This window comes from Mustelus asterias, chromosome 23, assembly GCF_964213995.1.
Source record: "Mustelus asterias chromosome 23, sMusAst1.hap1.1, whole genome shotgun sequence".
In the NCBI taxonomy this organism is placed as follows: Eukaryota; Metazoa; Chordata; class Chondrichthyes; order Carcharhiniformes; family Triakidae; genus Mustelus; species Mustelus asterias.
In genome coordinates, this window is record NC_135823.1 from 57,010,362 (window position 1) to 57,035,229 (window position 24,868).

Here is a 24,868-nt window from a genome sequence, read left to right on the forward strand (position 1 = left end):
TCATAAAATATAATTACCTAAAACATAATTACCATAACTATCTCTTTACAGCACAATTAATCCATTATCTTTTATTGGTCTACGCACTGCTGTAAATGTACTTGAACACTGAAAAAACCCATTTCAAATGTTGAAGATAAAGCGCTGTCCCAGATAAAATTGTGGTTAACAAATGCTAATGTAATAATAATGGATTTGAGTCCTACAAGTGTGGACAATTATTATTATTACTGAATGTATGAATATAAATTAGTTTCTTTGACCAAGAAAGTAAGGGAGTGCAGATTAAGCAGAATCTTGTTGCTTGTTTTAACTTGATTGTTCTGCAATACATATGTTACTTAAATCAGGGATCCTCAAGCTTTTTGTTTCTGAGCCCCCACCTCCCCTCCATGTTATAAAATTCCATCAACTCCACCTGCAATGCCAAATAAGTATATTTTTCTGTGTCAAAAATCAGTTATACAATTTAAGATATATATTTATTATTTTTTTGTTTCACATTATTTAACGTGAAACTTGTCACTGGTCAAGGCTTGAGTGATAGGAATGGGTACCAGACCAAGGCAGTGGGCGGATGATGCGTTGCACCCCTGAAAGGATAGTCAGTTTCACTCTGCAAGTCTGCCCCACAACCATAATATGCTGCAGGGAAGCTAAATTGGATATTCGTAGAATCCCTACAACGCAAAAGGAGGCAATTCGGCCCCTCGAATCCCGTGGGTGGGATTGCGGCACCGGCAACAATCCCACCAAGGTCCCATCCCCGTAATCCCACATATTTACCCTGCTAATCTCCCTGAGACTAAGGGGCAATTTAGCATGTCCAATCAAACTGACCTGCATATCTTTCAACTGTGGGAGGTAATGCATTTTGGAAGATCTAATACAGGTAGGAATTATACAGTAAATGGCAGAACCCTTAATAATATTGATAGGCAAAGGGATCTGGGTGTACAAGTACACAGGTCACTGAAAGTGGCAACGCAGGTGGAGAAGGTAGTCAAGAAGGCATACGGCATGCTTGTCTTCATCGGCCGGGGCATTGAGTTTAAAAATTGGCAAGTCATGTTGCAGCTTTATAGAACCTTAGTTAGGCTGCACTTGGAATATAGTGTTCAATTCTGGTCACCACACTACGAGGAGGATGTGGAGGCTTTGGAGAGGGTACAGAAAAGATTTACCAGGATGTTGCCTGGTATGGAGGGCATTAGCTATGAGGAGAGGTTGGAGAAATGTAGTTTGGTCTCACTGAAATGACGGAGGTTGAGGGGCGACCTGATAGAAGTCTACAAGATTATGAGAGGCATGGACAGAGTGGATAGTCAGAAGCTTTTTCCCAGGGTGGAAGAGTCAATTACTAGGGGGCGCAGGTTTAAGGTGCGAGGGGCAAGGTTTAAAGGAGATGTACGAGGCATATTTTTTACACAGAAGATGGTTGGTGCCTGGTACTCGCTGCCGGGGGAGGTAGTGGAAGCGGATACAATAGTGACTTTTAAGGGGCGTCTTGGCAAATACATGAATAGGATGGGAATGGAGAGATATTGTGCCCAGAAGGGTAAGGGGTTTGCAGGCTTGGAGGGCCGAAGGGCCTGTTCCTGTGCTGTTATTTTCTTTGTTCTTTGAAACCGGAGCGGCTGGAGGAAACCCACGCAGACACGGGGAGAACATGCAAACTATACACAGACAGTCACCCAAGGCTGGGATTGAATCTGGGTCCCTGGTGCCGTGAGGCAACAGTGCTAACCACTGTGCCACTGTGGCATAATGGTGGGACTTCTGTCCTCACTGGGGATGCAGTCTTGCCGTCAGAGCTACTGGCCAATCAGATAGGCTGGTAGGTCCACCAGTTCTGGCAGCGCCAAGAGCTTAGTAATGGCAATCATTATAATATCAGCACTGCTTGACTGCTTCTATAATCTATCATTATCACAGTGGGGTCCTGTTAAGTTAACAATTTGATTGACATCTCAGAGGGGTTATTGAGGGATTGGCTGTCTTTGATGTCGGGCTATGAATATAAATGTTTGTTTTATAAGGGATTAAGTTTTTGAAGGGATTTAAATGAATTGGAATGGGGTTTTAAAATCAATGACTTTTTACATATAATGAAGTAATAGGTTCTTTGCACTTTATTTCATCTCAGCATGGCCCTTGAGGTATGGGAGCGTTGGCATGGAGTGTATAAGAGTAAAGGGTGGTGGGTAGGCTCTTTGACAAAGGGGCTACGGGGTGGGTAGAAGGATATGGACAGTATGAGGGGCCAAGGGCTGTGAGTTGAAAGGTATAGGTTGGATGTAGGATATGAAGGGCCTGGGGGCGGGTGGAACATATGTTGGCATGGATGGAGCAAGTAGAATGTTTGGGGGGCTGGGGGGAGTTTAAGGGGTGTAAGGGGTGAGGGCTAGTGGGCTGCTTTTTGTCTTATGACTTTTACTACAACTGGGACAAAGTCCCAGAGCATCGATATGGGCTTTTTAAACAGCCCCTTTCTTTAAGGCCTTAAAAGCCCCTTCGCTGCTTCTATATTGTTTCTGGGGTTGACAGTGCACACCCACTCACCCCTGAAATGAAGATCTTGTTATTCGGGGCTATTTCCCTTCAGGCAGGTGTACCGAGCTGAAAATTTTCCCGATTTAAATCTCTGTGAAATTAAGTTCTTGTAAGGACTACTTTACCATTCTTAACTTTGTACTGAAGATTGTTTGCCATGCAAGAGTCCTACAGATTGCAAAGCATTACAAGCTAGTAATTATTCTGCTGAATCCACAGATGCTGTATGTTTGTACTCTGCTATCAAATCTTAATTACAGTAGAATTTAAGAATTTTTGACCAAACACATTTTTTTATCCACAAGCTTCATCAGACTCTCATAACATTAACCATTATTCACTAAATCGCAGATTGACTGACAAGCTAACAAGATTGCCTAATCCCAGCCATTTCTCCACGCTCTTATGTTGACCACAGGAAATTCATGTTAACTGATTGGCCTCACTAAATTTCAATCCTTTCCTTGTTGCGAGTCATCAGGCCTCAGTGACATTCAAATAGATGGTCAATTTCAAACCTTAGCTCCAGCAGCTGAGAGTAAATGTCACATCTTGATGTTTCAACAATGCCTGCATGACGCTGAAAGACAATTTTACTTGCTCTCCTATCTTGATACTCCATTTTAGTTAAGAACACAGACCTTGGTAAGTCAATTAATCTTTAAATGGAAGTTGTGTTTAATCAAACAATAAGCAGACCGTATTTTGAGGCTTGTCAAGCAAAATAATATAAATCCATGACAAGGTCAGAAACATGAGGTGAAAACCATTTCTTTTGCAAGGTATTTCAGTCACTAGACAGACAGAAACATTAATTATTGACCCTTACCTGCTCATGGTACTCAATACCCATACTCAATGTGTTGATCAGAATGGCTATCATAATCCCACGGTTAAAATATTTACTTTCCACAATTCTTTTCATTTTTTCAGAGAGTAATGTCCAGAGCAGGATTAATTTATTCTTTTCCTTTGGTTTCTTTTTGTTCTTGTGTATCCGATCTCTTTGGTCACCTTGTGCAATGTCTTGTGTAAATTCGTACACGCCATCAGCATCAGAGTCACCACTTCCAGAATCGCTAAGCTCTAGCTCTGGGTTTTCCAAAACACGGGCACAGTAAGGGCAGTTCTGAAGTTCACAGGTCAAGGCACCAGCCTGAGTGTTGGGTGCAGAACATGGCATGTTGAGACCTGACAACTTGCTTGCAGCTCGAAAGAGTCCTTCGATAAAGATATCCAAACAAAGTTACCAAGATGCCGTGGAATTTATATTATTTATCACTACAACCTTAATAACAATATTTCTCACTATTTTTGTAACTTACCATTGTAAGGATGCTTCTGACTTAAAATGTAAGTTTCACGTGTGCGATATTCATTCACTTAATGAGCACATTTGAAAGACCACTGCAGTAGATTGTGTGAATTGCATTGCTATTGGCATTCAGTTATTTTTATGGAACAGCCACATGCACAATTCAGATTACTAACTGAGCAAGTATGATTGAATATCACCATGATTCCAGTTACACGGCAAAGCAAAACAGTAAATGGAAACAAAGTTAAGCAAATTCTGTAACAAAGTCAATAGAAGTTGCAATTATTCAAAATTCCTTAAGATATTTTCCCAATATTTGATTTATTATTAAAGCCCCAGAATTAAAAATATGACCAGAATGTTTTTATATTCAAAATTACTGATACTCTTATCTTTGGGTTCAATTAATGAGAAGTGATGATGGATGAAATATTGAAGAGTTCCTTCTCAGTGTAAAGCACAATAACTAGAGTGGCAAATGTCAATGTAACATTTTATATTCTCATTTATCATTACATCTATGCATTGCACTTGGCGAATTTTTGTCAACCCAAGCAGGAATGAAGCATCAAAACAACCTCCTCCTCTTTTAAAGACTACCTCATGTTGGGGAAAAAACAGTAAAGGATTGCATTTGCTCTCATATCCCATTGTTTAATGACAATAACTGTCATTAGTCCTTCTGATCATTAAGCCATGTAATAAATTGAGAACATGGATCTTTCAGAGCGAGCTGCATAGGTAAATTTGGACCATTTACAGTTCTTGTTTTTCAAATCCTGATTGTCAGTACACATTTACCGATGGACCAAATGTCCCTCATGATATGCACACGAACATAAGCATTATCTCTCCTCTTGATCTCTACACATGATCAGTATCTCACAAAAAAGTTTCCCCTCAATGGAAAACTGTGTTTTCCAGGCCATTCCAAGGGCGGTTTTTAAAAAGTAAGCATAATAAAGGAGGAAGATCTACTTTACATTTACCATTGTAAACCCATTTGTAAGGAGTGGGTTTGAGATTTCATAGACAACTTGCTGAGGAATTCTTTCCCCCAAATTGTTGAAATTGAGAATGTTCATATCTTGTGGGAAAAAAAATCAATAGTCTGAAGTTGCAGTGAAGGCCTAATTGATGTTTTACTGGAAGATAGTATACCTTGAACAGAGCTTTAATTTCAAACACTGGAGACAATAGTACCTTAAGGCCACAGTCAACCTATTTAAGGTTGATGCAGCAATTCATTCTAAATTGCTTCCAACTTTTTTGTATAAACGAATTAAACCAAATCAAACAAACTGGGGGACAAAGTAAAAGGGGCAGCCCCTTGAAGGGACACTGCTTCCAATGAAAAAAAATGCACATTAAACTTAAAACAACAAATGAAATGTGATTTAAAGGGTCGATAAGACAGTCCAGTCCTAAAAGGGAGAGCAGCCAATGGTCATCTGGGATTATGATGACTTTATATCCCTTTGTCCTGGACTCTTTAATCATTGGGCAACCTTTCCCCCTCAAAAACGACAGCCAACTGGTGGTGATTGGGGGCGGCACAATGGCACAGTGGTTAGCACTGCTGCCTCACAGCGACAAGGACCCGGGTTCAATTCCCAGCTTGGGTCACTGCCTGTGCGGAGTTTGCACATTCTCTCTGTGTCTGCGTGGGTTTCCTCCGGGTGCTCCGGTTTCCTCCCACAGTCCAAAGATGTGCGGGTTAGGTGGATTGGCCATGCTAAATTGCCCCTTAGTGTCAGGGGGACTAGCTAGGGTAAATGCATGGGGTTATGGGGATAGGGCCTGAGTGGGATTGTGGTCAGTGCAGACTCGATGGGCCGAATGGCCTCCTTCTGCACTGTAGGATTCTATGAATTCCATGATTTAACCTGAGGATCACCACATCTCAGGCGAGGGGCAAGGTTGAGAAGGTGGAGCCTTCATGAATAACTTCAGCACGGGAATTGAACCTGTGCTGTTGACATTGTGCTAAATAATGAATCAGCACAATGGCATGTACCTATAGGATAATCAGAGATTTGGAGAGACTGATTTTAATCCAGATGTTTCTGAGGCTGTGGAATGCATTTGCAGAATTAGTGATTGCCACACAGCATTGGTCAACAGTTAAATCAATGGTTGAGTTACAGGGGAATTAAAGGGTTATGTGGACAGGGCAGGTACATGGTATTTATCCACCACATGCACAATAGTCCTAATCCTAACACAAACATTTTGGGCGGAATTTTCCTCCCACTCTGCAGCGTGTTTGGTGGATGTGGGAGGAAGTGCGCTGCTCGCTGGCGGTGGGAACTTATGGCCGTTGTCAATGGGGTTTCCCATTGAACGCACCCCTCGCCACCGGGAAGTCCACAGCAAGGGTGCGCTGTCAGCAGGACCGTAATATTCCACCGGCGTAAACGGCAGCAAGATTTCAGCGATTGTTTTCATGTATAATTGTTATGCAATTCTTAATGATCTTCAGCCCCGATCCAGCAATGTTTCCCCTTAGTTAATGGCAATGTGTTTCCAGCCCAGCCTGACACTGGTCCTGTCTGTTTCATATTTGGTTAGATGTCTGACAGGTAGTTTATATCAGCTAATACAATTTTAATTTAATTTTATTCAACTCCAAACCCAACACCCAACTTGAGCTTCTAGCGTTTTTTTTAAAGATTCTGGGAGCTCCAGCACCTCTCCATCTAGATTGGTGGCAAGTTAAATCCCAGTTTCACAAAAAAGAAATCCCCTATAACGGAAGGTGTGAGTTGGCCAATATTGGTTTGTGTTGTTTTTGTTCACCTGAAGAAAATAGTGTGTTATTCTAAATCAATAACTAGAATGATTTTGCATTAAAAAGACTTTAAAAAACATTAGTTCTGGACATTACGAGCAGAACCTTACAGCCCCATTGCAGCAGCAGCGGGACTGGAAAATGCAATGAGCCATTCAAAACTCCATTGACTTCAATGGGACTGGAAGATCCACCAGCAACTGGGGCCGTAAAATTACACATCATAGATATTTTTGTTCACTTTTAAACTTGCATAGATTACAAAGGTGAAAATAATTTCAAACTTAGTGGTACCAGTATTCACAGCTAGTTAGGGAGACAAGGCTATGCAAAATTTTGCAAAATGCAGCCTGAAAATAGTTTTAAACCATAGGGATTCAAACTGTTGATCATCACTTAATAAAATTATAACATTCAGTGCTCTGATTATTAATCCTTCAGTTTAGATATTATCATATATTAACTATGTGAATTAAGCACATTGGATAAGATATCTTCAACTAAACACCTGCACCCAGCAAAAAATTGACTGACCAGTTCAAACATTCAATAAAAACTGAATGTCATATACTGTAACAAAACAATAGTCTGGTCTATAGTTGCTGTGAGCAACTATAAACATATTCCAGCAATCCACCACATCAGAACTCCCCAAGGAGTTTATTACCAGGTAATCAATTGCAGGTATGTATTCTTAATCTTTGTATTTATCCTGCTTAGGTTTTAAACATCAGTGCATTTGCAAAAATTAAGTGGCTTCCTCATGAAGTTTTTAACCCATTAAAATTAATTTTGAAGTGACTACTAAACAATTGCCTTAAAATAAGAGTGACATTTCTTACCATGTTCTCCTACAAAATGATGCAGTTTGCCATAGGAATCTGCCAAGTTCATGTTAGGGCTCCCTTTGCCCATAGTGATGGGTGCATTACTGCTTCTCTTGCCTTTTAGTTTTGGTGTGCAGCTGCTTCTACTAGTCACAGATGGAACTATTGTTGGATAGTTCATGCCCCCATGATGTGTAAGGCCAGCCATTAGCTTAGCATTAGCTGCAGTGGAAGACTTGCATGGCATTTGTGGGCCTTCAAAGTGGCAGTCAGCATGATAAATACTGTGAACTGACTCGGCACCTGAAGAAGGACTCTGGTGGTTTAGTGCAGATGAAGGAAGCATGAGCTTGCTGCCAGCTCGTAATGATTTCATCTCCACATCACAAAGTTCTGGACTGCCCTGCTGTGCCCTTGAATTACCATTGCTGATATGATAGTGATGGTGATGATGATGATGATGGTGGTGAATTAAATGATGAATCGACCTTACACGTCCCTTACTCCGCCATTTCTTCTCCTGACCATTTGAGCTGTTTGGGGTGACCTTCTTGCGTTGTTTATTTTGCCAGGTGTTGTAAAGGCGCAATATCCGTCGCTTCACTTTCCTAAAGAGGTGGCAAATGTATTTCAGAAGCTCGTCATAGAGGCTTCCGGGCTCAGAGAAACTGGCAATTGTGCTATCATTTGAAAGAAAGCGGGCTCGCTGCTCCTGCATTAATTGGTTCTCACGTTGCTTTGTTTCTGAAAACTGAGTTGCTATGACAACCAGGCACAGGTTAATCATGAAGAATGAACCAACCTAAAGGACATTTTTAAAGAACATAAAACACACAAAATCAGTTTTGTATTCACAAAGGTAGCAAAAATGTTAATTCCCGGTGCTGGCAATTGTAAGTCTTCACTCCAATAGCATTCATTAACTCATTTGTGTTTTGTTGCAACCAAGCCATTATGAACAGAACTCATCTCACATTCAAGGGAGACTGAATACCTTAGAGGTGCCTCATATCAGTAATCTAATTTAACAGAAAATTTTGAATAAGGTATTTTATTGAAATGGTATTTTAAAATCAATATTACTGAAGGAAGGCAATGCTTAACAGTCCCTAATACCTGTGACAGTGTTGTCCAACATCTAGGATACTGTCCTCAGAACAATCCCCTCTTCAATAGGCTGGGAAAGAAATTTCCACATTAAGGCTACAAAGGGTGAATTTTCATGTCCCAAACACACAGAAATTGTTGCAAACCCATTCTCTCTATTCTGTGCTGGAATAACATCGTTCCTTAATTTTCTGTAGGACTTTTCAGGTGGGCAGGTGCGAAGGGGGTACACAGCAATGCAATTCATCTGTGGATAAACACCTGGTGCCTCTTGCCACAGATAAGCTATAATATCCGAGAATGGATCAGGGGCAGATTGCCACGCAAAATAACTTGGCATTACTGCTTCCAAACGCTGTCTGTCTTAAAGGGCGCCAAAACTGTCTTAAGGGCACAAGGTGATATTTTCAAGGAAGGTCCCTGGCATTCAAAATGGTGTTGTCGATTCAGTACTTATTTCAGAGTGTTGTTACTTGGCACTCATCAGGTTACAACAAGACAAGAATACTCCTCCTCAGCCCCTGAAACCCAATGATGCATCAATTCCATCTCACACTGAAACCAATTTTACACTCTCGTATTCCTGCCCTATCAATCTAAACACCCAGGGGGCAATCTTACCAGCTCATCATGCTGGTCGATGGGTAAGCTGAAAAGATTGCTTGAGAGGCGAAAAATCAGGTTCGCACCCCTTTTCTCACCTCTCGCGATCTTACTGGCACCGGATTTCCGGCGTGATCAACCTTGCACCTGGGATGGGCGTGAGGCTGATTATAATATTTAAATCAATTTAAATCCTGATTTAAATATCATTAGTGAGCCTGGGACGCAATTGTCCAGGCTCACTTGCCATAATGGCCTTGCTGGTGAAAGCTCTCACTGGCGAGGACCACAAATGGTCCCCATCAATGGGGACTTGATGGTGGCCTCGCCGGTAGGACTGGAGGCCATCAAGGCCCCCCCCGACCCCGGGTGGTCTGGGACAGAGGAGCAGTGCCAGCCTGGGATCCAGGCACTGCCCACCTGGCACTACCCACCAGAACCCAGGGGGAGGAGCAGGACCATGATGGGGCGGGGCCAAGGGAGGCGGGTGGGGGGAGGCTGCGCACTCTGCAACTGACGATCGGCTGGGGGGAAATCTGCACACTCTGCAACTGGCAATGGGCTGGGTTGGGGGGAGGTCTGCACTCTGAATTCAGCAAGGGCTGGTGGGGTGGGAGGTGTGGGGGGCGGTGGGATCAGCCGGGAACGCCAGCAATTCTGTTGCACAGAACAAAGAGATATGTGCATGCGCAATTGTACCTTCTTGTGTGAGCAGTCGGCTTTTGGGGAAGCTTAGGCCCCATCCCCTTACCCTACTGGCAGGAATCAGATTTGCACTAAATGCCATATGATTTCATTTCTGGCCTTGCCAAAAGAACAAATCTGAAACTCATTTTCACGTTCATTCAGCACTGAGAATTTTTTTGTTAAGATCGCTCACTCCCTCCACACTTGTTTTCCTAGTTCATAATAGGAACTATTATGAACTAATAGTTCATGCCAAAATGAACACCAATAAAAGGGCAATGGAAAAATATGTGCATCTATCTGTTTGATGCTTATTATTATGGCATTTGAGGTATGTCTGCATATTCTAGTGTGCTTTCTAAGTGAATTCCCACTGCCAGGAATGTGTACAGTATATGATTCCGGCCTCAAACTGCTTAAGCATGGATCATGAATGGCCCTGCCATAGGCTGTGAAGTCTCTACTGCTAGCAGGATGGTTGGGTCCAGTCTGCCTTCTGGTTCTTGGATAGTCATTGTGTGTGATGGGCGGAGGAATCATGTGGAACTGCTTCTACAAAAGAAAAACATCTCTGCCAACCCTATTTCCATTAAAAGCATAGTTGAAGCTCCCATATCACTGTGAATCTGCAGCTGCAGAGCCTTTGTGGCATCAGTGACATCTTGGTAGCCTGTCACTGCCTGGCAAGCTCATCAAGTCATCATGCCCAATGCTGCAGCCAAGGTCTGAATGGCAGCTGTTTGTACAGTGCACTGCAGGTGGCTCTGGAACTGACATTCTATCCAAGACAGTCTGCAAATTCTGCATGATGGCACTTAGCATTCCCTTCACAGCAGGACTCCTCTGGTGTTCCTCCAATGATCCCACAACCTCTCATCTTCAAAATGTGCTCTTCCCTTGAAGTTTGGGCCTGACCTCAACAACTAGGGAACAAGGTGACCTCATCCTTGAGAAAAGGCTTCCTGCTACTTCTCTTCCGTCTGATCCTGCTCATGCTCAACAGTGCTCTGACTTACTCTCTGTGCTGCCCCCTAGCCGTATATCCAATCTATTGGAGTGGGTGTATCTGAGCTGGCAAGGGAATAAAGTATATTCACTTTATCGGGCTGGGCTACTAGATATGCTGGTCTGCTACTTTGATTCTTTATTCTTGAAATATATTTCTCTTTGGGCACATAATCTAACCTATTTTACTCTATGTCATAATAGTTTATGAATCAAATAAAATGCCTAATATATTCATTAAAAATGAACTGAACAATGTTTGAACTATTTTGCCCAAATGCAATAAAATTAACTCCATTCTAATCTGAAAGCTCACCCTAATAAGCAATATCTTCGAAAATATACCATATGCAAATATTCACAATTAAAGCAAATCTAGACTTTCAAGCTCTTAAATTGCATATACTTACTATTATAAGCAGTATAAAATATATAAAATTGTAAAAAGAATGTGCATCCATAACATAATACATGATGTCCACCCATCCTTCCAGGGTAATAACCTGGGGAGAAAATAACAAATATTATTTGATATCTTTTTTCAGATAATAACAACAGATGAATAATTTCAGCATGCAAAAACCAATGATAACTTTCCCTATCTAATTTCATCCAATTCCTTTGCGTGAGGGCAGAGATGTTTAATTACCCAACACTTTTAACAGAATTGCAACTGGAATTTATAAATGCGCATGCGTATACAAACTTGCAGATATATAATTCTAAAACTTTCATTAAAATGAAGTAATCTAAAAGCAAATTTAAACCATTATTCCTTGTTCTTTTGTTACTTTTCTTATCCTTTTTTTAAAGCGTGCATTATTAGTCTGATACCAGTAATTAATTGCAGAAGTGTCAACTAATTCTCTGACCTCGCCCGTGGCTGGGATTCTCCGGTCCTGCTGCAGTGTTTGGAGGTTTGGCTGAGCACCAAATTCTCCATTCTCGCTGGCAGCGTACAACATCAGAGATTTCTGTCCATGGTTTCTACATTAAACTCTTATCCTCTATCTTGATTCACTAATACTATATGCACGTATTGCTTATGATGAGGGGGCAAGTATAACAGAATGATGAGATTCTTTGGCCTAGAAATTCAGCAGATTCAGCACCTCACCTGCAGATTTCTAATAGCCAGTTCCACAACATGAAGATCTGAGGAGCTCACGATTTTGGGACTCATTGATATGTAGAAGGTACAGCCCGGACAGGTAAATGTGCCAATGTGCAGTTAAGTAATTGGGTGAAGGTTGCGATGGTCCATTTATTATTAGCTGGCCTTCACAATACAACAAACGGGGAGGCTAGGAGTCAGGGCTAGGGAGAGATCAGAGGGGCTTTCAGGTCAGAGTTGGATGTAAGGTTGGAGATGTCAGAAGCGACTACTTAACTTTGTTTCCCCGGAGGCAATCAGCAATCAGCTGGCTACCTCAGGCACAAGCCTAGGTGGAAAGAAGGAGTAAAAGCAGGAGTTTGTATTTGCGTAAAGCCTGTTTATAATATGGCTAAAGGATATCTCTTGTTTGACCTATGTCAAAATGGCAGCCAGTGCAGCTTGCTACGGAATTGTGTGCGTGCAGAGTGGATGTCCTTTTGGATACAGAATAACAGCCATTAGCACTGAAAATCCCTGGACTACAAAGTCAAATTTCCAGCCCTAAGTTTACAGAAAGGATGTAGACACAAGCCAATTCTGGAAGAATATTTTGACAGACATATACTGGTGAAGACTCTACAAAAAGTGAACTAATTGTCACAAATTTTCTGGCGCTCTGAAACATTTCTCAAATGTGGTTCACAATCAGGAAGAGAGGATATTTTTTAACCAAGATATCATCTGCTTTATTAATACTCATCACTCATTTATGGATGTATCAGCACTATATGTACAGTTCACTGAACAGTTCACTGAACAAATAGCAACATAAAAATGAGCACCCACCAGCACCCTCAGAACAATGACTTGGTTTGTTAGGTATTTGTTTAAAAGATATAATGATACCTTTTTCCTTCAATAAGACAACAGTTCAATTTATTGAAAGTTTCACATCAGGTAGCGGCTGAATTAGCAGCCCTCTTGAGGCCTGATATTGTTTAAGAAATGAGTGAATTCACATTGAATTATTGAAAACCATCAGCTTGATTTGAAATTGCTCCATTCTCAACATTGATTGAAAAATGGTTCTTCAACATTCTTTGTCAGCCTGTGAACCTGAACCATTACCAGCTATGTACTTGGCAAAAATAACTTAAAGTCCTGAAGCTGACTCCTTCCCAAGTGGAATTCAAAGATTCAGCCAGCACATGGGCAGCACACTACAAGTAGTTTCAATCAATGCACTGCATTGCTCCTTGTAGATTCATTGAATCTCAGGATGGTTACAGTGCGGAAGAATGTCATTTGGTCTATCATGTCAATGCTAACTCTTTTTGACAGCTTGTTCTTACTCTCCCACCTTTACTCCAGAACCCTGTTAATCTTTTCTCTTCAGATAATCATTCTATTCCCTATTGAAATCCATGATTGAATTTACCTCCACCACAGACTTGAGTAGTTGTGTATTCTAGCCACCCAAAGCATGTATCTTTTTTCCTCATGTTACCTTTGGTGATTTTGCCATGCACCCTAAATTGGTATCCAATGGGAACAGTTTCTTTCTATTTACTTTGTCCAAACCCTGAACACTACGTTGAATACTTCTAGCAAAGCTCCTGTCAACAGTTCTTCTAAGGAGAACTGTCCAAGCTTCACACTGCCAGATTGGAGTTCAGCAAGCTAAAAATTTGTTAAGACCATTGGCAGGCATCATGGGGATCATGATGCATGATAGGTGATTACTCTGCACCCAATCGTGTTGAGGCATGCAGTGTGCAAACTTCATACTACTTCTACATTTCAATAACTGTGATGTATTGGCTCGTGTGAAAGACACCGCCGATTTGCTGCGTATTTGATTTGATTTGTTATTGTTACATGGATTGTGATTGCGAAAAGTATTGTTTCTTGCGTGCTATGCAGCCAAAACATACCGTTCATAGAGTACATAGGGGAGAAAAAAAGGAGAGGGTGCAGAATGTAGTGTTACAGTCATAGCTAGGGTGTAGAGAAAGATCAGCTTAATATATAGAACATAGAACGTAGAAAAACTACAGGCCCTTTGGCCCACAAGTTGCGCCGGTCATGTCCCTAACTACCTAGGCCTATATATAGGCTTACCTCTAACCCTCAATCCTATTAAGTCCCATGTACTAATCCAGAAGTCTCTTAAAAGACCCTATCGAGTTTGCCTCCACCACCATTGATGGCAGCCGATTCCACTCACCCACCCGCCTCTGAGTGAAAAACTTACCCCTGACATCTCCTCTGTACCTACTCCCCAGCACCTTAAACCTATGTCCTCTCATAGCAGCCATTTCAGCCCTGGGAAAAAGCCTCTGAGAAACCACCCGATCTATACCTCTCAACATCCTGTACACCTCTATCAGGTCACCTCTCATCCTTCGTCTCTCCAAGGAGAAAAGACCGAGCTCCCTCAACCTATCCTCAGAAGGCATGCTACCCAATCCAGGCAACATCCTTGTAAATCTTTTCTGCACCCTTTCAATAATTTCTACATCCTTCCTGTAATGAGGTGACCAGAACTGAGCACAGTACTCTAAGTGGGGTCTGACGAGGGTCTTATAAAGCTGCATCATTATCTCCCGACTCCTAAACTCAATCCCTCGATAAAGGCCAGCACACCATACACCTTCTTAACCACCTCCTCTACCTGCGAGGCCGATTTAAGAGTCCTATGGACCCGGACCCCAAGGTCCTTCTGATCCTCTACACTGCTAAGAGTCTTACCCTTGATATTATACTCCTTCATCCCATTTGACCTGCCAAAATGTACCACTACACATTTATCCGGGTTGAAGTCCATCTGCCACTTCTCCGCCCAGTCTTGCATCCTATCTATGTCATGCTGCAGCTTCTGACATCCCTCCAAACTATCCAAAACACCATCAACCTTCGTGTCGTCGGCAAACTTACCAACCCATCCTTCCACTTCCTCATCCAGGTCATTTATGAAAATGACAAACAGCAAGGGTCCCAGAACAGATCCCTGGGGCACTCCACTGGTGACCGACCTCCATTCAGAAAAAGACCCGTCTACAACCACTCTCTGCCTTCTGCAGGCAAGCCAGTTCTGAATCCACAAGGCAACAGCCCCTTGGATCCCATGCCCTCTCACTTTCTCGAGAAGTCTTGCATGGGGGACCTTATCGAACGCCTTGCTGAAGTCCATGTAAACCACATCTACCGCTTTTCCTTCGTAAATGTGTTTAGTCACATTTTCAAAGAACTCCACCAGGCTCATAAGGTACAATTTGCCTTTGACAAAGCCATGCTGACTACTTTTGAGCATACTAAACTTCTCTAAATGTTCATAAATCCTGTCCCTCAGGATCTTCTCCATCAACTTACCAACCACTGAGGTTAGACTCACCAGTCGGTAATTTCCTGGGCTATCCCTATTCCCTTTCTTGAATATAGGAACCACATCCGCAATCCTCCAATCCTCCGGAACCTCTCCCGTCTCCATCGACGATGCAAAGATCATCGCCAGAGGCTCTGCAATCTCTTCCCGCGCCTCCCACAGTAACCTGGGGTACATCCCATCCGGTCCCGGTGACTTATCTATCTTGATGCTATTCAAAATTTCCAACACATCCTCTTTCTTAATGTCGACAAACTCAATCTTCTCAGTCCGCCGCAATCCTGTAGTACAACCACCCAGGTCTTTTTCCACCGTGAATACCGAGGTAAAGTATTCATTAAGCATATATGGTAGGTCCATTCTAAAGTCTGATGGCACCAGGGAAGAAGCTGTTCTTGAATCAGTTGGTATATGACCTCAGACTTTTGTATCTTTTTGCTGACCGAAGAAAGTGGAAGAGAGAATGTACAGGGTGCGTGGGGTCCTTAATTATGCTGGCTGCTTTTCTGAGGCAGCGGGAAGTGTAGACAGAGTCAATGGATGGAAGGCTGGTTTGAGTGATGGACTGGGCTACCTTCACAACCCTTTGTAGTTTCTTGCGGTCTTGGTCACAGCAGGATACATCCCGAAAGGATGCTTTCTATGGTGCATCCATAAAGATTGATGAGAGTCAGCAGGGGACACAGGAGAGTGCATAGCCAGCACACCTTATAAAGGCAGCCTGTGCCTCCAGCTGCTCGAACCGTATCAGAGAGTGTTTAGTGGAGCAACAGACAACAGATAGGGTGCCCAGATTCCCTGGTGGGGCACTGGAGACCTTAGTTCAGAATGTTGAGAGTAGGACAAATGAAATGATGGAATTTAATTCTCTCATCTCAGACAAGTTTGGAGATGGGGGGGCATTGAATTTGTTGGGTGGCAGATGGGGATCTCACCTTTGCTGCAATTAAGTCCAGAGACAGCCGTTTTGCTCCTCAGCCAATTAAGGCCCTTAGACATGCAATTAAATCCCACTTAAGGCCTCATCCCATTGTTGATGATATGCATTCAGCTGCAAGCAGGGGCTTTTCCCTGCAGTAAGCCCAAAAAGCAAACTCGTTTCGGGTTGCTTGAGGGCTTCCAAGAAAGGGGTCGTTCATTCAAAGACACAGTGCCTGATCAAGTGACCCAAACTTTGGGAAGGAGAAGATGTCAACCAAGAGCCACCTCCCTGTCTTGCTGCCTTCCCCCCTCCCCTGTGACCCCTACATTCCGATCCTCATTCTACCTCACTCCAGAGGGGGCCGAGCAGTCTGACTGGCAGCAGCCCTCAAGGTCAGGGTTTCTGCTCCTGGACAGAAACCTTCCTGCAAAAGGCCTGCCACAGCCCAGCTGGCACTTAATGCCTTCCCAAAAGGTGGTGACATGGGACTCTTGTTGGCTCTTTAGCTAACAAGATGCCTATTGTCTCCATTAAATATCACCCAATGCTTCTACAATGACCCGCGAAGAGCACACTTTCTTAACGAAATCAGAGGAGGTGACCATAGACATCAGGAGATTGACCCTGAAAGACCTTGTGGCGGTGCTGAAAAATATTCAATGACTTCACATGAGTGGTCACGTGCAAATGCATCTTCAAATGCCAAATCCTTGCTCAGACTGCAACCATCATGTCTGTGGATTCCAGTGCTCAAAAGGGCAGTCAGGCTTTCACAGCAGTCCAGCAATCTGTGCTGCGGCAGATTACTAAGTTGCTGAGGTGCTTAGTGCCTTTTGCTGTTACTTTTCAGCCAACTAGCCCAGAATGCTGTTGCCCATACCAAGGTGGTGCAGTCTAAAGTCCTCAAGGCCCAAAGCTGCTTGAAGTCATCCTAAGAAGGCCATCTACAGTCTTCCTAGTGAAAGTCAACAGTCTTTCACGAGACATGCTGTATGGCTATCAAAGCAAATGTATCTGCAAGACAGGCACTGAGGGAATGCATACAAGCGAATAGTTCATTTACAGATGTATTAAAGTAAAGTAAAGTTTATTTATCAGTCATAAGTAAGGCTTACATTAATACTGCAATGAAGTTACTGTGAAATTCCCCTAGTCGCCACAGTCCGACACTTGTTCAGGTCAATGCACCTAACCAGCACATCTTTCAGAATGTGGGAGGAAACCGGAGCACCTGGAGGAGACCGACGCAGACACAGGGAGAACGTGCAAACTCCACACAGACAATTGACCCAAGCCTGGGTCGAACCTGGTTCCCTGGCGCTGTGAGGCAGCAGTGCTAACCACTGTGCCACCGTGCTGCCCCTATTATTGGAAGTGTTGTTGGATAACACTATTATAGATATTTTTTGTATGGTTTCTTTTATTTCAAGGTTCTGGTCAGGCGAGAGGCTGCGATGGAAAGATGGGGAATTTTAGCACAATGATCGGATTTCAGAGAAATCAGAGTCTGAATTTCCTGTCTGAGGTAAAGAGGTGCCTCATCTTTACCTCCCCCTCCTCCTCTTCCCAAAGTGCTTGCCAAAGGCCTTGTGGCAAGGGCTGGCATAGAGGGGTGGGATTTTCCTGTCCCGCCCATCACGGGAATTGTAGCAGGCAGGAGACAGACCATACAAAGTGTATGAACGCGACCAAAAATCCTGCCCAGAGATTTTGTGGAGAACCCAGGCCTTCATAAATTTGGGGACATGTAAATTCTGGCAAATATTGGAGGGCCCTCCTCAAGCAGTTCGGGCAACAGGAACCATTGTTTCAGAATACCAATGGTTTGTGCCACAATATTCCTCATGGCTGCACAGATCTCGCTGCAGGTGCTTTGTCCAGGCATGACTGGTTGGCAAATGGGAGTCATGAGCCAGGTGGAGAGCAGATACCCTGAGTCACCATCTTCTGGTTCACCTTGGTGGCTCAAATATTGCCACAAGATGAAAGCATTGTGACTGCTGCCAAGATAGTGGACATTCATTGTCATGATGTTCTCTAATGGTTGCGCACAAACTGCGCGTTCAGTGAGCAATGCTGCGGCACATCCTCCCATTTATACTTGGGCCCTGCAGAGCCACATCAAAGCAGTCAATGTCTCCTTACAGTATTGGGGATCCCTATAGCCTGGCAAATTCACTTGACTACTCCCCCTGCTTTGCCCTGGTAGGACATAAAACTATGAAGACCCCCCTCTGGTGGAGAGGGGCTCCACCAAATCCACGGTGGAGCAGGGTATGACAAACTGTGTGAGTTGCCAATGTTGTCTGCTACCATCTGGAAGTATTTCCTGCTATGGAAATTGAGGGTGACAGTAATCTTCATGCCTACTGGTAGTATTGTCCTCGCCCTGCTGCCTGGTTGCAGGAGGTTACACAGTTCAGTGACTACCTCGTTGCTGAGCTGAAACTGTCTCAGATCCTGCTCCTGGCTGAGATGTAGGTAGGGACTGTGCTCCCTGGATAGGACATTTGATTGAGTCCTCCTCCTCTGCCTGTGCACAGCTTTCCCTCTCTGTTGCCTGTGTTATATGTCCCTGTAATGCTGTAGTCCAAGAGGGACCGCAACTATAGACAGCATTAGTGAAAACAGACTTTCTGCTGACAGACCTTCTAACTCACTGACCTCTTTATGAATTTTTAGCACCACTCCATTTTGAATGAAAAAACTTGTTTAAACTTCCCCAACAACAGTGAACACAGTACTTCCACTCACTTGGTAGTAGCAGGAAAGTCAAAAACACCACACCCAGAAGTTTCATGAAGATACCATTAAATAGTGAGGGAGTCTTTTGTGTGGCTTAAACTAGGACCAGTGAGGTCCAAAATTGCAGATTGGGTACCAGATCATAGGAACATAGGAATTAGGAGCAGAAATAGGCAATTCAGCCCTTCAAGCCTGTCCCACCATTCAATCAGTTCATGGCTGATCTCTCCCTGGTCTCAAATCCACCTCCCCACCTGTTCCCCATGTTCCTTTACATGGTTTTTAAAACCAAGAATGTATCTACCTCCTTCTTGCAATCATTTAATGTTTCAGACTCCACCGCACTATGGGGCAGCGAGTTCCACAAATTCACCACCCTCTGCGAGAAGCAGTTACTCCTCATCTCAGTTTTAACTGTACCGTCTCTCAACTTATACCTCTGACCTCTTGTTCTAGGTTGCCCCACCAGATCAGCACTCGCCACTGTTTGACATCACAGTCTGTCTACTCTACATTTGCGGGGGGGGGGGGGGGCACTGCGCTAAATTAGCACGATCCATGCTGGGTGTCCGGCCCCACGCACATCTCTGCACCTGAGATAGGCCGCAGCTGCATTTCGTATTCAACAGGACATTTAAATATAATTTAAAATATGATTAGCGGGCCCGGGACTGAAGTCTCTAGCCCCTCCCACTCTGCGAGGGGTGTTTCACTCCAGTGGGGTTTACAGTAGCTCCCCACTTTTGGGGAGCTGGTGGCCCAAACCCGCTGGAGTGAAGGGAGAGCAATTGGGCCCCCCAGATGGTTAGGCAGTGGAAGGGGGGGGCTGTCCCCTGGGCATTGGCACCTTGGCAGTGCCAGCCTGGCCCCCTGGGGGGGAGTGGGGCTGAGGGCATTGCGGGGCCGTGGAGCTGGCCAGCAATTGGGAGGCCAACCAAGATTCATTTTGAAACTCCCATTGAAAAAAACCAGCGGGATTTACTCCAGTTTTCACTGCACTCTGCTTGAGTGCCCATACAATCTTGGCGCACCATGAAAGCTGAACTGGAAGTGGTACAGTTGACATTTCATGAGCTCCAGCCTTCCATAGCAACATCATGTGGCTCTATGCAAGCAAATTTTCCAACAGTGCTATCAACATTGGTGGGTATAATTTCACCATCATTATCAGGCAGTATTTTTAAAATTAACTATGATACTTAGGCCATACAGAAGTGCTCGGTGGTGCAGCTTTCAATAACCATACACATGAGCATCAACATTACATAAGTCCCAATAAATGAAAATGACGGTTACAAAACTTTCAGCTCTGCAGAAACTCATTGCTTATGGTCAAATGTTTTCTCTTTGTGCTCAATGTTAATCTTCCTCAAACCAATTTCTCATGTTAGTTTTTATGAGATGTGTATTAATGAAGTCTCTGGTCAGCTATACTCAGTTGTCGTGGGTATGCTCCCAGGTGAAGCAGCCAATCCTACCTACACATCTACAACCAGATATGGAGGAGTGGCACGATGACACTGCTGCCTCACAAAGCCAGGGACCTGGGCTCGATTCCAGCCTTGGGTGACTCTCTGTGTGGAGTTTGCATGTTCTCCCAGTGTCTGCGTGGGTTTCCTCTGGGTGCTCCAGTTTCCTCCAAAGGTTAGGTGGATTGGCCATGCTAAATTGCCCTTCAGTGTGTAGGTTAGGGGAATTAACAGGGTAAATGCATGGGATTACGGGGATAGGGTGGGGGCGTGGTGGGTAAGATGCTCTGTCGGAGAGTCGGTGCAGAGCCAATGGGCCAAATGGCTCCTTCTGCACAGTAGAAATTCTACCTGCTGTACCAGAGCCAGATCCATCACGTATAGAGAGCCACCAAAAGCTTTAAATGGCAACATATTAAACAAATAATGAGGGATGTTGATAACATGCTGTCCATTGACGACAAACACTTTAAACAGACGGTGCTGTATGCAGTATACTGTAGCAGCTGTGACAGCAGGTGCTTGCATTCTGTTTATGGCTAATGCTGAAAAGTCGCTTCAAATACCCACAGCATATTGCATGATGTTTATTTATTGGATTTGATGTCGTGTTTCTAATCCCTAATGGGTGGCAATGACACCTGAATATTTGAAAAACTGAAAATATACTATTTTGTTCCCACTGCTTCTGTCAACTTCAGCAGGGAGGACGAGAGTCTGACAGCACAGGGTACTTCAAGATCCAGAAAATATTGGTTGATATTGAGCTGTGACTTTATTAACTGCCTCCAGGAAATTAATTTGAATCAGTGCTGTCAATCTCAGTTAAGGAAAAACAGAGCAATTAAAGTGATCATTTGGAATCTCCAGCAGTGAAGGTGATTGCAGGAGCCACTGAGGATTTTGTGATTTCGCTAGAACAATTATGTTAGCTTCATGGTGACATCCCAATTTTTGTTAAAAGTGCATTATTCTAGGGTACCAAGAGGTTCTCGCCTCTTCTCTAAGTGGTGCTATCCCCTGCTGGTTGTATAATAAGAACCACAGGAAGCGTATCTGCCTAACATTCACAAACACTATTTAACAAATCAGACTGAACCATGGCACCCTGTAGGTGGTCGCTAATTACTTATTGGTGTGGTGTAATTTTGCAGTAAAACTGTTGAATATGTAGCAAAACAGAACGCGAGCAGAAATTTACATTTCTTCCTGGGCAATATGCTGTTTGACGTAAAGTAAACATACTCAAAGCATTATTTTGATTAACGCAGAGACTAATTCTTTTTTATTCTTTCATGAGATGTGGGTTTTGCTGGCAAGGCCAGCACTTGTTGCCCATCGCTAATTGTTCTTATACTGAGTGGGTTGCCAGAAAATTTCAGGGGACAGTTAAGAGTCAACCACATTGCTGCGGCTCTGGAGTCATATGTAGGCCAGACCAGGTAAGGACGGCAGATTTCCTTCCCTAAAGCACACTAGAGAAACAAATGGGTACTTTTTTTACATCAATCGACAATATTTTTTTAAAAATGTTTTTACTTCATCCTTAAAGTTAAAAAAGCCAACGTTCAGAAAGCACCAGTCAAACCCAAATCCATTCCTTGCTTACTCCAAAATCCAAATCCAAAATCTAATTTAATCCAATTCATGGTCCCCACAAGAGAGACAAACAAGATCCAAGCTGACAAGATAAGGCTTTGCACCCCATCTCGAGCTCGATCTGACGCTTGATCTTAGCCAAAAGCCCGAGACCATTACTGAGAGTAGCTTTTCAATTCCAGATTATTGATTGAATTTAAATTTCACCAGCTGCCACGGTGGGATTTAAACCCTTTTCCCCAGAACATTAGCTTGGGCCTCTGGATAAATAGTCCAGTGATGTTACCACTATGCCACTCTCTCTCCCCTGTCTGGTATTCTGGCATCCTTCCAATTTGGTATTGCCCATATATTTGGCAACGAGAAATATTCAGTTTGTTTCACAAAAGGTATTCAATTTATATATTGGAAATAAAGACAATAAATAATAGTAACGTAGCATAGTTCAGCAAACCATTTGTAAAAGAAAGTTCATGTTTTGAGTTCTGGTGACGGGCATCACCCAACAGGCTAACTTATCTGTTTACTTCAGACCATGACTGACCACTTTTACAAATTAATTTATTTTTAATTATAATTTAAGATTCTCGGATCCGTGCCTTTAACAGCAGAAGATTAAACTAACACCAACAACTTGTGCTTGCATAACTTTGATGTAAAAGCCACTCAAGGTTTTATGGAAAATAAATTGGATGGCATTTTCTGGAAAAATGTTGATCATTAGTAAAGTGATGGAAGAGGTCATTAACAGGGCCATTTGCGTAACAATAATGTGCTCTCTCACACTCAGTTTGGCTTCTGCCAGGTCACTCAGCTCCTGACTTCATTACAGCCTTGGTTCAAACATGGACAAAAGAATTTAACTCCAGAGGTGAGCTGAGATTCAGTCAAGGCAGCATTAGACCGAGTGTGGCATTAGGGAGCCCAAGCAACCCCGGAGTCAATGGGAATCAGGGGAAAAATTGTCCACTGGTTGGAGTAACACCTGGCATAATGGAAGATGGTTGTGGCGGTTGGAGGTCCAACATCTCAGCTCCAGGACATCACTACAGGAGTTCCTCAGGTTAGAGTACTACACCTAACCAATTTCAGCTGCTACAGCAATAACCTTCCTTCTACCATAAGATCAGAAGCGGGTATTGTGGTGAACCATAGATGGTTACCACTATGGGTACTGAACCATAGATGGTTATCACTATGGGTACTTGTACATATGTTACTCTTGTTACTGTTGGGGTTAGGGTTGGGGTGTTCCACCTGTTGGTATTGTTCTGTGGTACACTCCGGTTGGCTCCGCCTTCCTATAGGAGTATAAAGGTCACTGCACTTCCTAGTGACCCTTTAGTCTGGGATTGTATTGTTAAGCAGTATGCTCCATTCTTATTGCTAATAAAAGCCTTTATTTCCCGGGTACGATCCAGCCTCCCGAGTGAATTAATCGCGCATCAGGTATGTTCACTGATGATTAATCAATGTTCTGCACCATTCACAATTACGCAGACATGAATGCAGCCCATGTCCAAATGCAGCAAGATCTGGACAATATCCAGGCTTGTGCTGACAAGTGGCAAGAAACAATCACACCACACAAGTGCCAGGTAATGACCATCTCTAGCAAGAGAGAACCTAACCATCACCCCATGACATTCATCGGCATTACTGTCTATGAATCCCCCAATATAAATATCTTAGGGGTTACCTTCAAACAGAAACTGAACTGGCCTTACCAATTTGTACTCCAAGAACAAATCAGAGGCTAGGAGTGGGGTGAGTAACTCACCTCCTGACTCTCAAAAGGTCAGAAGTATGATGGAATACTTTTCACTTCCCTGGATGAATGTAGCTTCAACTACACTCAAGAAGTTTGACCATCCAGGATGAAGCAGCACGCTTGTTTGGCACCACATTCAAAAACATTGCCTCCACCACTAACACATAGTGACAGCTGTGTGTATCATCTGCAAGGTGCACTGTAGGAACCTTCCAAACCCATGACCAACACCACCTAGACGAACAAGGGCAGTAGGCACATGGGAAAACCACAATGTGGAAGTTCCCCTCCAAGCCACTCAACATCCTGACTTAGAAATGTATCACCGTTCCTTCACTGTGATTGGGTCAAAATCTTGGCACTTTCTGTCTGCAGGACGATGGGTGTACCTACACCACAGGGACTGCAACAGTTAAGGAAACAGTTCAGCACCACCTTCTCAAGAGCAATTATTGGGCAATAAATGCTAGCCTAGCCAGTGATGCCCACATCCCATTAACGAATTTAAAATACCTGACTTGACTAATTTTTCAAGCAATCCTTGCATGATCAGTAAAGGCACTGCTTTAGGCTCCTGTACTTAAGACAATCTTACTAATCTCTAACTTTTAATAATGACAAATCTGCCCCGTAGTCCTCATTATCAAAATTTTTACCTATTTAATAATTGAAATTTAACTAATTTGAGATATTTTAAACATGCAAACTGGCTCGTCAAATTAGCAACATCATTTATTAATATCCATTAATTTTAAACCTAAGTTTAATTAAGACACTGATGTTTGTTGAAATTTCACCTTAATGTAACATGTAGACAACAATATCTGAACCACAGTCAATTATTACTAGACCGGAAGGGCATTCATTTGGGATTTATGTAAGAAAGATTTTGGTGTAACTTCTGAAGTCAGCCGAAAGTTCATTTCATCAATGTAATAGAATTATAGCCATATTTAGGTGGCAGTTGTGGCCCAGCACTTCCACCTGAGT

General features: G+C 43.2%; 1 protein-coding gene across 1 annotated transcript in view; it reads right to left on the bottom strand.

Annotated features, from left to right (window-relative positions):
- Window positions 1-24,868, bottom strand: part of cacna1ha (calcium channel, voltage-dependent, T type, alpha 1H subunit a) — a 493,154-nt gene that overhangs the window by 146,458 nt on the left and 321,828 nt on the right. The window contains exons 7-9 of the mRNA XM_078239890.1: window positions 11,302-11,394; window positions 7,505-8,291; window positions 3,383-3,774 (exon numbers count right to left, since the gene is read on the bottom strand). Coding sequence (XP_078096016.1) covers window positions 3,383-3,774; window positions 7,505-8,291; window positions 11,302-11,394 — 1,272 coding nt within the window. The remainder of the gene's footprint in view (window positions 1-3,382; window positions 3,775-7,504; window positions 8,292-11,301; window positions 11,395-24,868) is intronic.